Genomic DNA, 16,474 nt, shown 5'->3' with positions numbered 1-16,474 from the left:
TACCACCCAAGATGACCTGACCACAGCCAATTAATGTTAACGTTGTGTAATATTGGTTCTTGAATTTATACCAAATTGTATTTTCATAATATCTTATTGGAATATTGGATAACTTTTCGGTAGGTAGGTATTCTTATAATTACCTACGCAAAATTTTGCAAACTGAAGAAAATAGATTAATATGTTAAACACAATTTCTAGTACAGTAAACAATTATATTTATATGGCAACAAAATCATCAGTAACGGTATGTTTAAGCCATACAAAATATCGACGATACTTACAAGTAATTAGACGCTTAACATACAACCGACGCAGTAAACACGCCGGTATTTTTAGGAAAGCTATAAATCGGGCAGTCAACTGAAAAGTATTGCCTATTCACTTTGTGATATACCGGCTAAGCAACTTGTTTTACTACTCATACCGACTCATTGACTCTGAATCGGTGATCATAACTTTAGATTTTACAATCAAATGATGTTTCTAGCGACATCTATTGTTGAATAGACGAACTAATATAAATGTATTAGTTACTAAACTTCGTCACTAGGTGGCAGGCAAAGTTAATTTCTTAACATGCATGCATTGAAAGTAATTGATAAGCCACTATTTGATTCAAGTAAATACGTGCATTCATTGTTTAAAATAAAGCAAACAATATAACAATTCAACTTGTATTTATTTTTCAGAAAAATGTGATATCTGCATCTGGTAACAATTTTGTTTTAAGTCAAATGTCCAGCCATCTGCCATATTTGTTCTTTTATTGACGTGCTGTCAAAACAACAATACAGCACGTGTAAAAATGCGTATTGAAACATGTTATTTCTGCTCGTCCAGGATATATCCTGGACACGGCATACAATTTGTGAGAAATGACTGCAAGGTAAATATAATTTTAAGACATTTTCAATTATTTCCAATTGCAACCTTGTACAAACTTTTTGGTTAGATTTTCAGATTTTGTCGATCAAAATGCCATGCAGCATTCAAAAAGAAGAAGAACCCGCGTAAAACCAAATGGACTAAAGCGTATCGTAAGACAGCTGGCAAGGAATTGGCTATTGACCCATCGTTTGAGTTTGAAAAGCGTCGTCACGTACCACTTAAGTACAACAGAGAATTATGGACCAAGACCATAGAAGCAATGAAGAAGGTAGAGGAGATACGCCAGCGTCGCTCTAACAATTACATAATGCAGAGATTAAGGAAAGGAAGGGAAGTGGAGTGGCAGAGGGACGTACGGGAAGTACAGAGGGATATATCTCTTATCAGGTATTTTGAAAAGTAATATCTGTGAAATTCAATCACTGTAATGGTTAAAGCCAAGTACTAATTTAGGTAAAAATTTAGAATATGGACCGTCGATGCGGGGGTGGGGAGGGGTGGGGGAGGGGAGGGGGGGTCGGGGGGAACTCCTCGGTACCACTCCCCCCCCGCGCAGACCAGTAGTTCCTGAGATATTCAAGGTCAAAGTTTGAGGTTATAATTGGGCCGAAAGTGACAAATAATGGAGGGGAGGATAAACCTTTCCCTTCCCTCAATTCCCAAACTCCCTCCATAACCAAATTGTTGCACTATATTGCTTCTGCTTCTGCTCCAGCGCTGCGGGAAGTGCAGCCCTATCACCCTTGCGTATCTAAGTACAGGCACCTAGCTCGCCTACGCAGCTTCGGCTGTTTGGTCGCCTTCGGCGACCAGCCTCAGCCGCTTCTGCTTGTACGGTGCCTGCACTTAGCTACAGCGGGCGAGGGCTGCTCTCCCTCCGCGCTTCCGGATTTTTTAATACACTCTAGGGGTAAGAGCGGAAGGACCACGTGGAGTCGGGGTTGACAGATTTGGTTATGTGACTGCTCATCTTTTGTGTAATGGATTTATGTGGGTTACATTTTACCCATAATTGTATTATTATTATTAGAATTATTTACTTTTGTATAAATTAAATTATAACTAAACATAATTGAACTGAATTATTAATTAATAGTCGAGCAGCTACATTGCTGATGTGGCTATATGTAAACTAGTGTTTTGTGTAATTTCTTTATCTTTACTAAAATACTTTAGTTAACTTTGTGCATTGTTATTATTATCCAATATGTTTATATTTTAGAGGAAATATAATAAAACATACTTATTTTACATAATGAATTTTAAATATTAATTACCAATTTAACATATTTTGACTTCTTTTATATACAATAACACTATAATAACTAAAATTATGTATTTTATAAAGTATTATTGTGATAAAAATATCACTAAAAAGCTGTATGAGTGAATCATTTGCTAGTGACAAGCATCTGTCAACGTCAAAATTACGAAAAGTAGTACAAATTAAACAAATTTGTTTATTTTATTATAAAAAAAATACGCGGCTGCGCAACTTGAAACTTCGTAAAATTACTTCTCAGAGTCTTATCTTATCGCTATAAAATCGCCGATATCCAACTCGACGGTCCATATTCTAAATTTTATCCCTAATTTAAAATTGCTCCTGATTTTAAATTATTTCACTAGATTATTTGTCACAATCACAAGTATGGAATTTTTAATTGGTTTATGTGCAATTGTACACAAAATTCTACATTAACAGTTTTTAAACAGTTTGTTGTCCATAGAAAATTAAAAAGCCATTAATCATAACATATAATAAGCTCACTAAAATATTATTACACTATTTTGACTCCAACTTCACTTAGCAAGATAATAAGCCCAAGGTTATTAGACATTTTTTAATATAAAATTGTCTTCCAGATCACCCGCAGCTGGTCTTAAACAAAGATTGATGCAAGAGGAGACAGAAATGGAAGTTGAGCCTGAAACCATTGAGGTGGTGGACGCCAAAGGTCGGAAGCAGGTCATCGAGGCACCCGTCATGGTGCCCGCTACTGGAGAAATGATTGAAGAAGGCGGAGAAGTAGAATTATAAGAGAAAAAGGTTCAAAACATCTTTGAATATATTGCACAAGAGATTTTTGATATCATGAAATGCAAGAGAGAGTTTTTGAATGGAGTTAATGCATTTGAATTTTATGTACCTACACAATAAATTCGAAAATAAGCATATTACTTCATTTTTCATATTGAACATTTACGTATTAGTTTCCAATACCTAGTGTTCGCTAAACATTTAATTTAGAAAATTTATTGTCTCTTTATATACTTAGTTTCATATTATAATAAATATTGAAATAGCAGTTAACTTAACAAATCATTGAAAATTGTATGCCAAGATTATACCATGTTTGTACAGAAAATGTTGTTTTCTTTATTGAAATCCTAGTTTTACTATCTCAGTTTTAGCATTGACCCAGATTTATAAATCGTTTTATGTAGGGATGTAACGATACCGATATCAAACAATTCAAAAAACCGCGCCCAATGAACGATGCGGGAGGCCGCCCGCGCGTGCGCACTTTGTTTTCTGAAAAAACTCTACCAATAGTAAACTTTTATTAGGTACTGATTGTATGTGTGTTACTTAAAGTTTAACTGACTTTGTAAAATAATAATACTAAAATAAATGGTTTTGTTGTTTTTTGATTTGGTATTTTTATTTAAAAGAATACGATTAACAGTTGAGTCTCTGTTAAATGTTGGTAACTTTTTATGCATAATTCACTATTTATTTTTCTACCAAGTCATCGATATCGGTATCGGTATCGGTATCGCCGATACATTACTACAAATATCGGTATCGGTATCGTATCGGCAAAATCATGTATCGTTACATCCCTAGTTTTATGTATTATGTATATCTACCTACTGCAAGCATAAGCTACCGTAGTCTCTTCACATTTTACCTTCTATATAGAGACAACCAACAAAAAATGTAAAAAGAGATATTGGGGAAATGGGTTATGGAATAATCAAATTAATGTTTTGTAGATTAATATCTGCAATCTGTTTGTAGTAACATTAAATATTAGAAACAGTTAAAACATGAAATTGACTTCCTGTAAAACAAAATGTCGCCAAAAATTACTGTCCATTATTCTATCCCTTCAGTTTCTATTTCATATTTCACCTACCTTCGCATTTCACACCGTAACTTATTACGTATAGGTTTATAGTTAATAATTAATTAACTAAGCATAATTTTGGTAAATAATTATTATACACTAATATACAGGATTCTACCAGAGAACGACAAATGTTCATTAAATTTGATATTTTATTGTTCATCAAATTTATTGTTCCATGATTTACCTAAAAATTACATAACATAATTGAATGCTGATGGAACTAGGTCGTCTCCAATCAAAGTAAAACATGTCATATATTGCATCATTATAAACCTATTGATTTCCGCTACCTAGACCGTAATCCTCTTAAGTTTTCATTCAGGGGTTGCAAACATTTTACGGAGATTTTGCGAGAAAATTAGAACTTTTTGAGTACCTAATTATTATCGTACCTCGTGTTTGCTTTTGGAAATGCTTTTATTAGGTATTGTTGCCCGAATATAAACCAAGAAACTTAAGCACCTAACTTGTGAAGAGTAAGTACATACCTAAGTATGAGAATAATTAATACACGTCATTGTGTTATCTCGAAGTTTAAAATACTGTTTATTTTTTCATTCCATAGGTAGGCCTTTATATAAACAATTTGTATCCCTTAGCTTGAGCTACTTTTCTAACGGTTTCTGTGACAATTATATATTTCTGCAAAGTAATAGTAGATCGCATTATCACACTGATTTGATTTTGCATAACAGATCGTAGATAGATACGTATCACTTTTCACGTGGGGTAAAAGTTTATTCACCCCTGGTCAATCCAATTAGGACAAAGCCACTGACTGAATTAAGAATCATGAACAGTCAATATTACACGATTGTAGCAAAAGTAACTAGTGGCAATAATGTCTTTCTATTCGTATATTGGTGCGTTAACGGTAGCTATTATTTCTTACGCCGTGTACCAAAAGTATATTAATTATAATACTAGTATTATTACAAAACCTGATAAACGTTATGATTATATTGTGGGTAAGTTTTCAAACGTGGTACTTGTCGTGTTTTGAATTTAAAATAAAACGCCTTAGAAATTATCACGAGCATAAGTGTGGTGACACATCAATTTTTCAAATACAGTAGGCGCTGGCACTGCGGGTTGTGTGATAGCGACCAGGCTTTCAGAGGATCCAAATGTGAAGGTGCTGCTGATAGAAGCCGGAGGTTATATGGGATATTTCACCAATATACCTCTAACGGCTACCGCGGCACAACAGGGACCAAATGATTGGTCAGTTCGCGCTAAACCTCAGAAGTATTCGTCTTTCGGAATGTGGGATCAGGTAACTTATATGTTCATTTATACCTTTTACAGACTTTGTATTATTACATAAACAATTTTTCCTCTGTATCTCTAAGGACGTTTTCTTATAATATTTTTCACGATTTACCTTCTCATTTACCTAGGGGTTTTCACAAAACAAAAATAGAAGAAAGAAATATTTTTGTGCATGATATATATAAAATCGTAACCTACATACATTATTTTCAGACTCCAATATTACCAAGAGGAAAGGGACTAGGTGGCTCTGGTCAAATCAACTTCCTCCTGCATGGGTTCGGTCTACCTGAAGATTATAACCGGTGGTCGCGCCTTGGTTTCGAAGGATGGACCTTCAAAGATCTAAAACCATATTTCATGAAGGCATTCGGAACTACTGAGAGTGAATACGAATCGCCTTGTTTGTCTGCTGGTTACTGTGATGAGACAAAGGTTGTTACATCCTAATATTGTGTATAATATGTGTCGTTGTACACTTTATAAAATCCACGTTCAATTTAGAGTAGGTTAATATTATAATCTTGTTTAAATACCTGCTAGTTGCATTATGCATAGGATCCACAACGGATTACAAATTTGTTACAAACTACCTAGGTACTTACAGACTATTGGGAATTTTGTTACATGCATATAGAAGGGTGGAATAACAGAATTTTTATCATACTATTTCCAGGCGCCAATGCAACTAAAGCTTGTAGAGGATAACGAGCTAACATCTATATTCAAGCGTGCGTCTTCTCGATTGGCGGACAGGTACACGCTGTTTCGGCGTGCGACAGCTGCGGTGCGCGATGGTCGACGTTATCAGGCATATAATGCCTATTTGAAGCCGGCATTGAATAGACCCAACTTGCATGTTATGTTGAAAACCCAGGCGATTTCGGTAAGCTTCTTGTATTTGATGGGCTAAAAAAGAAAAAAGTGTCCCATGATGTAGTGATAGGAGTAGGTAGTAGTTTATGATTTGATATCCAAGACTATCCAAAATTGGTATAGTTACTAGATTTACATGAAATGTTAGTAGGATGTGTATGAATATGTGGCCTTATGTTTTTAAAACAATATTCAAAATTTTATTTTCTTGGTTATAACTAAAACATGCAGCAATTTTAGATACACCTACTGAAGACATACTAATATTGAAAGATCATATTTTGCATAAAATTACCTTCTGCTAACAAAAGACGTTCACCTAATTAGGTGATATCGAAACCCTATAATCCAATTATTATAAATTACTTTCAGGTTAGGTTTGAGAACAACGCCGCATCTTCACTTTATTTATTAGCAGACCACAAATACCTGAACAACATATTTGTGGATAAAGAAATAATTCTGTGCGCTGGTGCTATCAAAACTCCACAGATTTTGATGCTATCCGGGATAGGACCTAGGGATTTATTGAAAAGGTCATTATTATCATTGTATGTTAATAGTAAATGATATTCTGAATGAAAATACATAATTAAATGAAATCCCAGTGTATTCTCAGCGCATACCTTAATCTTATTGGTAATGCAGTTTTGTTGAATATTAGGAAGGTCATGGAAAACATGGTTGTTCTTACTACTTAGTAACTTTTAATGGTTTACCAAAAAACGCAAGATAAGGCATAAAATTTTCGATATTAATATTTTCTCATTCAATTATAGACTTAAAATTCCACCAGTATCAGAGAACAACAACGTCGGTAGAAATCTTCACGACCATATGAACGTACCCATATACGTTAGCATCAAGAAACCGATCAGCGTCACACTGGCAAAGGTCTTCACTTTGTCTACAGCTTGGAATTATTACTGGAAAGGAGAAGGTAAAGAATAAATAGAGTTCCATTAAAAGTTGGTAAAATAATTTTCCTTGTGAATTTATCCAAAAGACTTTGTGTGTTCGGATTTTAAATAAGGCCACATTCCTAGATATTTTTCAGAGTTTAGAAATCCGAGGAACTTTTTACGATTCTTTTTTTATAAATAGCAATCTGCAATGGTTAGAATTGATAAATCGAATTAGTGCTTAATAAATATTTAAAATGAAATCCAATAAATTAATTCACTAATTCAATTACTTTTCAGGATTATTATCGTTTCCACCAGTAGCAGGTGTGGAATACAAAAACACGTCTGCCCTAATGCTGTTTGCGATGGGTTCGACCAGTGAACGACTTTTAAGCGATCTCTCTAACTACAAGCCACAGGTATTTATTCAATAATTTCTCATTAATTAAGTATATTTGTTATGTTTTAAATTTATAACGTCTTTCGCTTTGGCATACTTATAGGTAACCCCTAAATTTTCCACTTGTCTGATTCAAACTAATTATTTGGAGCAGAGCTGTCAGAACCTGTTATATTAATTAATTGTTTGAGATTTTTTGTTTTTCAGTCCTATTTTTTTAAATATAGCTATGTCAGGACGCTAAAATCTAATTTCTTAAAGTTTTGCAATATTACTTTAGCTTGATTAAAATTATTGCTGAAGTTATTAAAAATTTCCAAAATATATAATTTTGGGTCAAGGTGTTCCGCGACTCGTTTCCATTCCACAACGATACAAGCAAGGAGGGCTTCGTGTTCCTGGCCGCTTGTACCCAGCCCAAAAGTAGGGGGAGTGTCACACTACGGGACACGAGCACCACTATACCGGTGGTGGTCAATCCGAACTACTTGCAGCAGGATTGGGACGTCAAGTGCATGGTAAAAGGTAAGAATCTAGTGAAGATCAGGTGATATTTTAAAAGTTTATAAACGAAAATTTTGATATAATATATGCATGTGTGAAGCATCCGGATAGTAGTTTAATTCTTGAATTATTTAACGATATAGGAAATAAATACACTTTATTCAGCAACAAGTAAATACATATAAAAAAGAAAGAAAAGTTATAAAGCTAAAAATAAATAAGGAATATAAAAATCAATGCCACTTTTCGTTGTAATTCTATAACTCGAGAACGGCTGAACCGATTTCGATAATTCTTTTTTTATTATATTCCTTGAAGTACGAGGATGGTTCTTATGTAGAGAAAACGTTAATATGTACCACGGGCGAAGCCGGGGCGGACCGCTAGTAAGGAATATGGAGTAAATTATATCTCATGGCAATTGGCATCAATATAAGTTTAATGTATATTCGTATATTTTACCATAAATGTGTGTCTGTAAAATAATTTAATGGTAAATAATGTATCTTTCTGATTAATATTCTTCCTTTATAGTTTAATCGGTGCAGCCATTTTTAAGTCATAAGTTCATAACTTATCTTACTTTATAATGTAGAAGTGTAAATGCTTGTCGAAATTTTCAGCTGTTCGCAGAGCAGAAAGGCTAGTTTCCACGAAGCCCTTCAAGGAGATAGGTGCAAGGATACACTGGCCCCGACTCGAGAGATGCTTGACCTTCTGGCGATACTCCAAACAGGATCAGATCGGTCTACAGAAACGGAGGAAAAAGTATGTTAAAATTAACGTATTCACGTATAAATGTCCTGAAAGAGAATTTACAATTTACGGGATTTGAGTCATGGTCTAATTTGTATTGCTTACTAGCCCGACATTTCAGTAATTAAACATATATAAATATTAATAAAAAACGACGTGTGTCACTCGGGGACTGCCGCGGTAAAGCTATTGCATGCTACGCCTTCAAGCCACACCTCCGCCCGTCCGAGTGGGGAGCGTGAGGTTTTTTCGTTACGGAATTTCTCGATTCGGTCCCCGCGCACAAGGCCCGCGATAGAAGCTATGCAATAGCTTAAAAATTGATATTTTTGTTTTGTAAATAAGTTAAATATACTTATTAAGTTATTAGTTATAAGATTTTTTGTTATTGATTATTAATGTATGGTTTATCGTGTTGATGCCAATAAATTTCTTTCTTTCTAATATTATTATAGAAAAAAATACATTTATTATTCGATACTGTTTACACTAGGTTTACGATCCTTATGATATATTTTTGTTTTACATATAGGATAAAGTCTCAAACAGCAGAGAAGCCAAAACCCAGAGCGAGTCCACCAAACGAATACTTAGAATGCTTGATTCGAGAAATAGCTGTGACTGGTCATCACGTTAGTGGTACTGCGGCTGGCGGTACTGTGGTGGACAGTGAGCTTAGGTAACAATATTGTTAATAAAGAGTTTATAGTAAATTCATGAAGAGTACTATAGTACCACAATATACAGATACAATCAGTAGGGAAACTTCATACAAACATTCGAAATGGCTCACGCACACAGGAAAGCGTGTTTATGAGAATCGTAAGGGTATTCTTATAATTATCTGTCAATTATTGTCATAATGAGCCATTTCGAACGTTTGTATGAAGTTTCCCTACTGGGTATCTGTATATTGTGATAGAACTCTCTCCTATAGGCTATTGGTAGTATCATCAATCTAGCATCATCAATACTAAAAGGAAAACAAAATAAACGACCCACCGATGGAAGGATCATTAAAAACTTCGAAGAAATTCGAGAGATGCTACCTTAAATACAAGTGTCAAATAATTATATTTTGTGTTGTTATTAACACACTAATTTTCAATTTTTGAATTTGCAGAGTGAAAAACGTAACTGGACTTAGAATAATGGACGCAAGTGTGTTCCCATCACCAATCTCCTTATATCCAAACTCAGTTATCATAGGAATGGCGGAAAAAGCAGTAGACTTGATCAGAAGTAACGTGTGATTGTTAATAAATGTATGAATATACCTTATTTTAGTTTCATTAAAAGCATTTTAATTTGAAAGAATTTTATGAACGGTCAAGTGCGTGCGGGGTCGAATGCGGAAAAAACTTTACCGGTAAATGTGACATTTAAGATATGTTACAATAGTGTCCAATTTCTCCTGTGTTATTTTTCCTGTATGGAATTGCATTTTGCAATAGTTATTTTAAATATATAACATCAAAACTTAAAATGTATGTTAAAATTAAAGACCTAAAGTGACTTATATTTTTGTCTCTAATCTATTTCTACGCAGTTTGTTTTTTACATTTTTATGATGCATAATTTTAGTACCTACCTATAGTAGAGCCATTTTAATAGGCAACATTTGACAGTTCAACAAAATTCAACAACGTAACCTAGTAACGACGACATAGAATAACATGATATTTCGTTTTGTTAGAACTGCACATTTGCTTAACTTTTTTCAATTACGATTACATATTTATAATAATAATGACCGATAGAAGTTATTTTAAGATTTCATTTTACTGATAAACCATCCTAAACATAATAAACAATTTCTGAATTGAAGAACTGACGTCGCTACAATTTTGTGTCAATAAACCTTTTTTCTTTTTAAATACTAGAGACGTTACTCTAAAAATCGAAATCTGACATCTAGAATCGAATGCATTGATTACTTGTGAATAAAAATCATCATAAATTAATAAATTCGATTGACAAATGTTTCAAATCCGTATCGATTAATACACTTTAATCGATGTTTTTAAGCAGGTTACCTCTCTTCGAAGATAAAATTGATAGACGTCAAATGTTGCCTATTAAATTGGCTCGACTATAAAAGCAATTTTAAAAATATTTGAATGAATGTCAAAATAACTTTTCTGTGCCTATAATATTCAAAGCAATTCGTTTTGCATACGATTTTTTTTTAATTGTTCAAGTAGGTAAGATATAAAAAAATATGTATATTATTAAATACGTTATTAATTATATATAAAATACGAATGAAAACCTTGGTCGCGGTCGCGGAATCACGTACCGCACCGTAAATTACTTACTTACTTAAAATAAGATTTCAAATTATAAAACTTGTTCATATTTTATAATTGAATGGCTTTATCAAAGGTCGCCTTTTCCTATTTTACTATTGTAAGTCGAAATTAACTCGAAACTTATTCGATGTAGGATAATGGCTAAAGATGAATTTCAATAAATAATTATAACTGCTGCTACTGTTTGTGAGATTGAACACAAAAAAGGGATGATGAAATTGCTTGGGGCACTTTTTCAATAATCTATATTTTGTCTTATTCTGTTTTTGCACCGAATTAGTTGAAGAAATTTTGGACTACCTACTTTTTGACTTTTGCAGTAATAAAAACTTGTAGAAATTTGTTTAGGCTGTACAATATGTAGCAAGAAGTAAGAACCAAAATACTTAAATTCCATGCATTCATTCCTTCGTTATTTTAACCTCAACAGCATTGTTCACTAAATGGGCACCGCCAACTAAACGAGAAACAATGGTACTTCGCGAGACATTTTTGTCATAAAAATAATAATAATAAATGCATAGTCCATTTACAGCGTTAACTTCCTGCATAATGACAGTACCTTGATCGACTTCGTGCTGTGTTATTGTATTATGGATTAATAAGAAAATGTGTAACACCGAATCAAGGCTTGATGGTAAAACCATCATAGTGACCGGTGGTAGTGCAGGAATAGGCTATGAAGCTGCTAAAAATCTAGCCTATAAAGGAGCTAGAGTCATCATCGCAAGTCGCAACAAAACCAAACTTATAAAAGCCAAAGATCGCCTCCAAAAACTAACAGGGAATCCACTTATCACATACAGGCAAATAGATTTAGCATCATTGAAATCTGTGAGGAACTTTGCAAGCGAGACATTAAAAGCGGAAGAAAGGTTAGATGTTTTAATAAACAATGCTGGCGCAGTGGGACTGTCAGACCGACTCACTGAAGATGGACTCAACTTGACAATGCAAGTGAATTATTTCGGCGCGTTCCTGCTTACATATCTATTGCTGCCTCTGTTGAAGTCCTCATCACCGAGTCGTATAATAAACAGTTCAGCGTCGTCAATGTACATTGGACATTTGGAATTCGATCATTGGAATGATATCGGAAGGTATAACTCTATAGAATCTCTAGCCAATTCTAAGCTGGCTGTTGCACTATTTACAGCTGAATTAGGTAATAAGCTAAAAGATACTGGTGTCACAGCAAATACCTTCGATCCATTCATAGTTCGTGAGACAGATATTCTAAATAATATACCAGGCTTGATTCGAAATGTTTCTCAGTTGTTTGTGGATGTAATTGGACAGCCTAAAGAAGATGTAGGAAGAGAAATAACGTTCTTAGCAGCGGATCCTAATATGGAAAATGTCACTGGAGAGCATTATAAGTTCTGTAAAAAATGGATAAACCATTGGTTGGTCAATGAAGAATTGTTGACTAAGCTGTTATGGGATGAATCAAAGAAGGTTGTTAATATTACTTCAGAAGAAGATTGGGAACGAGTAACATGACGAAACTACGTTTTAAACAAATTTTATTTTATAAACAATGTGATTAATACGAACGTGTGTAAAAAGTGTAAATAATGGACAGGTACTATTTCTTTTTCCTTACTCTTCTGGTTACGCAATTTCTATATTAAAGTGATAAATATAATAAACTATAAGTTATACCTATCTTATAACCAAGCATTGCCAGTGTTAAGGCCTTCAAACCTTGAAAACCTTGCGTAAGTAAATTGTGAAACAAGATTATGAAATTACCAATCAACTTATTTGCAATGTTGATATTGAAATAATTTCAATTATTAAATCAATAAAATTAGTTAAGTAACTTGATTTTGTTTGTATAATATGTAGAAGTGTTAATAGCAATAATCTATAGATATTGTTGCGTTATGTACTTGTACGATGGTAATTCGTAGAAATTTTTGGTCATACCACAGACTAATAATAATATACTACGTAGTCATACGTAATTTTTTTGATAAATGTTTACTGGCATTATTGTTATTGTACACGTTTTGTAGGTAGCCGTAATTAGAACTTTAGGTACTTACATACTTATAATAAAATCATAGGAAAGTCAAAATTGTATCATTGAATATTTATTTACAAGAATACGTCTTAGGACCGAGAACTGGTACCTTGTCGGAAATCGGAATATAGTATATGCACACATGAATGCAATGTTTACAATACTAATTTATCATATTAATTAATATTAATAAGCGACTCATTATATTTTAATCACACCATATAGTATCTAATCATTGAAGTATCACTTCGCATACTAATAAAATATTTATACTTACTTCTTAACATGCTTACTTAGGTATTATACAAAATTAGTAACCTAAATCTGTTGTAGGTACATGAAAAATATATGAGGCAATCTATTATTTGCGATCCTAAATTAAAAATAATTTAAATTGAACCTAAATAAATTAATGATTATAAAAATTGTTGTTTATTTATGAACGTCTTGTGCTTGAATTGGAAACTTGGTTTACGAGTGAAGACATCATGCATCTAATTTTAACATTTCAATTTACAGAGGTTGAAGATTGTACGGTTTTACATAAGTTTGAGTCTTCAAGAACTTTATGAATATTATGTAGGTACTATATTCCTTGACTTTTGTGGGAGTCGAGCATGCTTCGGCACGAATTGGGCCAGCTCGCACCGGGGAAGGTACCACACTCCCACAGAAAACCGGCGTGAAATAGCAGCATACAAATGCTGCTGTGTTTCGTACGGTGAGTGGGAGGTCCGGAGGCCCATCCTGTTCCCTTCCTATACCTATCCTTTCCTTTATTCCCATCATAAATCCTATCCCTACCTCTTTTTAATGAACAACATGGCAGCGGAATTAAATTACTTTTTACCCCAGGAGGGTACCAACCTTCACAGTGTTGGAGAATCCCTTCCTGAGCATTCATGCTCGGGCTGCCCTACGTACTCTGGGGAGGGCAAAATCCCGCTCAAGAATACCACCAAGCGCAAACGAGCACATAAGTCTATGCCACCTTCATTGTCCGTAGATTTCTGCAATGTGAGAGGCCTGCATTCTAACCTGAATCCCGTCCATCACCACCTAGAGACAGAAAAGCCGGCATTGTTGTTTCTTACAGAGACACAAATTTGTCCACCCTCCGACACAACATATCTCTGTTACCCAGGATACAAACTGGAGCACACTTTCATCCCACGAGCTGGTGTGTGTGTGTTTGTGAGGGAGGATATTTGCTATCGTCGCCTTGTCGGTCTTGAGGGCACTGACCTATCAATTATCTGGCTCCGTGCGGACTGTGGTGACCATCCCCGCATCTACGCGTGTTTGTATCGGTCACATAGTGGTGATGCAGAAACCGACCGTCTCATCGAGCACATCCAAACAACGGCTGATGCAGTACATGAACAGATCCCCTCAGCAGAAATAATTATCTTAGGTGATTTTAATGCCCATCATACCCAATGGTTGGGTTCACGTACCACTGATCATGCGGGGAGATCTGTACACAACTTCGCGATGTCTTACGGTCTTACGCAACTGGTCTCCTCAATAACGAGACTACCCGACATTGCTGACCACACACCCTCTATACTAGACCTTCTGTTGACCTCCCATCCGGCTAATTATCAGGTAAAAGTCGAAGCCCCTCTGGGGACTTCAGATCACTGTTTAATTCGGAGTACAGTGCCAATCTTGCGTTCATCACGGCCCCGTTCACTTGGGAGCCGCCGCGTTTGGCACTATAGGTCAGCAGATTGGGATGGGATGCGGGAATTTTTTGCATCCTACCCTTGGAAGCAAGTCTGCCTTGCACCTGATCCTAGTGACTATGCTGACTCAGTTGCGGATGTGGTGCTGCAGGGAATGGAACTTTTCATTCCAAACTCTGTAGTACCCGTCGGCGGTAAGTCCCAGCCCTGGTATGGTCGTCCTTGCAAAATGGCTGCTCGCCTGAAGCAAGAGTGTTTCCATGCATGGGCAGAAGCAATGTCTAATAAGGATCCAAATGCTAGTGCTCTCAAAAAACGGTACAACTCTGCTGCCAGGGCATACAAGAGGAAAATATCCACAGCAAAGTCGGAGTTTATTGGCAGCATAGGCGAGAAACTTTTACGCTACCCTTCTGGGAGCCGTGCTTTTTGGTCACTCGCCAAAGCTGTCCAAGGAAACTTCTGCAAGCCCTCGTTTCCACCTCTGCGCCGGGAAGATGATACTTTAGCCCACTCCTCCAAAGAGAAAGCCGATCTTCTGGGTGCTCTCTTTGCATCCAACTCAACATTAGATGACAGAGGAAATGTACCGCCTACTATCTTGCGGTGCAAGAGCTCCATGCCGAATGTGCATTTCAGACAGAGTGCTGTGCGAAAAGCTCTCTTCTCTCTTGATACACATAAGTCGAGTGGGCCCGACGGTATCCCCGCCATTGTGCTGAAAAGATGTGCTCCTGAACTGGCACCGGTTCTTACAGAGCTTTTTCGGTACTCTTATAACACCGGCATTGTACCTGCCTCATGGAAGACTGCCTCAGTGCACCCGATCCCTAAAAAAGGCGATCAATCGGATCCATCCAACTACAGACCAATTGCTATTACCTCCTTGCTCTCCAAAGTGATGGAAAACATCATTAACAGCCAGCTATTGGGTTATCTGGAGGAGAACCAGCTGATCAGTGACCAACAGTATGGTTTTCGTCATGGACGGTCGGCTGGTGATCTTCTAATCTTCTTAACTCACCGATGGGCAAGCGCTGTTGAGAGCAAGGGGGAAGCTTTAGCGGTTGGTCTGGACGTTGCAAAAGCCTTCGATCGGGTGTGGCACCAGGCGCTCCTTTCGAAAGTTACAGCCTATGGACTTCCAGAGAAGTTGTGCAAGTGGATTGCCAGTTTTCTTACAGCGCGCAGTATTCGAGTCTTGGTCGATGGATCAAGCTCTGACTTATTACCTGTGAACGCTGGCGTTCCCCAAGGCTGCGTACTCTCACCCACACTGTTCCTTCTGCATATCAATGACATGTTACAAATTAGTAACATTCATTGCTATGCAGATGACAGTACTGGCGATGCTTTATATACCGGCCGCACTAATATTTCTCTGGAACACGTCCAAGAGTACCGTAACATACTTGTGTCCAAAATTGAGACTCTCCTTAGAGAAGTCTCAGAGTGGGGTCAACAAAATCTTGTCCGATTTAACCCTCACAAGACACAAGTATGTCTTTTTTCAGCTAAAAAAGCACCATTTCTCACAGCACCCCTATTTGAGAACACTCCCCTTAGTATCAAGTCTAGTATCGGAATTCTTGGTGTCAGTATTTCTGATGACATTCAGTTCCGCTATCATTTGGAAGGCAAAGCTACACTAGCTTCCAAAAAATTGGGTGTCCTAAATAGAGCGAAGCAGTATTTCAGGCCTGA

General features: G+C 35.9%; 3 protein-coding genes across 3 annotated transcripts; all 3 read left to right on the top strand.

Moving 5' to 3' along the window:
* Positions 1 to 752: 752 nt before the first annotated feature.
* LOC123698627 (probable ribosome biogenesis protein RLP24) lies at positions 753 to 3,260 on the top strand. Its single transcript, XM_045645356.1, has 3 exons — positions 753 to 889; positions 956 to 1,278; positions 2,758 to 3,260. The coding sequence occupies exons 1-3, from the start codon at positions 809 to 811 to the stop codon at positions 2,930 to 2,932; spliced, it is 579 nt and encodes a 192-aa protein (XP_045501312.1). The 5' UTR covers positions 753 to 808; the 3' UTR covers positions 2,933 to 3,260.
* A 1,575-nt stretch (positions 3,261 to 4,835) lies between these two features.
* On the top strand, positions 4,836 to 10,018 carry LOC123698653 (neither inactivation nor afterpotential protein G). The gene is made up of 11 exons (XM_045645392.1): positions 4,836 to 4,996; positions 5,102 to 5,304; positions 5,514 to 5,735; positions 5,977 to 6,186; positions 6,549 to 6,712; positions 6,956 to 7,116; positions 7,379 to 7,500; positions 7,823 to 8,006; positions 8,609 to 8,753; positions 9,274 to 9,420; positions 9,865 to 10,018. Exons 1-11 carry the CDS (start codon positions 4,870 to 4,872, stop codon positions 9,992 to 9,994), a joined length of 1,815 nt encoding a protein of 604 aa, XP_045501348.1. The 5' UTR covers positions 4,836 to 4,869; the 3' UTR covers positions 9,995 to 10,018.
* Positions 10,019 to 11,365: 1,347 nt separating this feature from the next.
* LOC123698524 (retinol dehydrogenase 13-like) lies at positions 11,366 to 12,849 on the top strand. The gene has a single exon (XM_045645179.1). It carries the CDS (start codon positions 11,663 to 11,665, stop codon positions 12,554 to 12,556), a length of 894 nt encoding a protein of 297 aa, XP_045501135.1. The 5' UTR covers positions 11,366 to 11,662; the 3' UTR covers positions 12,557 to 12,849.
* Positions 12,850 to 16,474: the final 3,625 nt, after the last annotated feature.

Source organism: Colias croceus, chromosome 16 (assembly GCF_905220415.1).
Source record: "Colias croceus chromosome 16, ilColCroc2.1".
Taxonomy (NCBI): Eukaryota; Metazoa; Arthropoda; class Insecta; order Lepidoptera; family Pieridae; genus Colias; species Colias croceus.
Note: the sequence above shows the minus strand (reverse complement) of the source record. Positions and strands in the feature narration are given on the sequence as shown.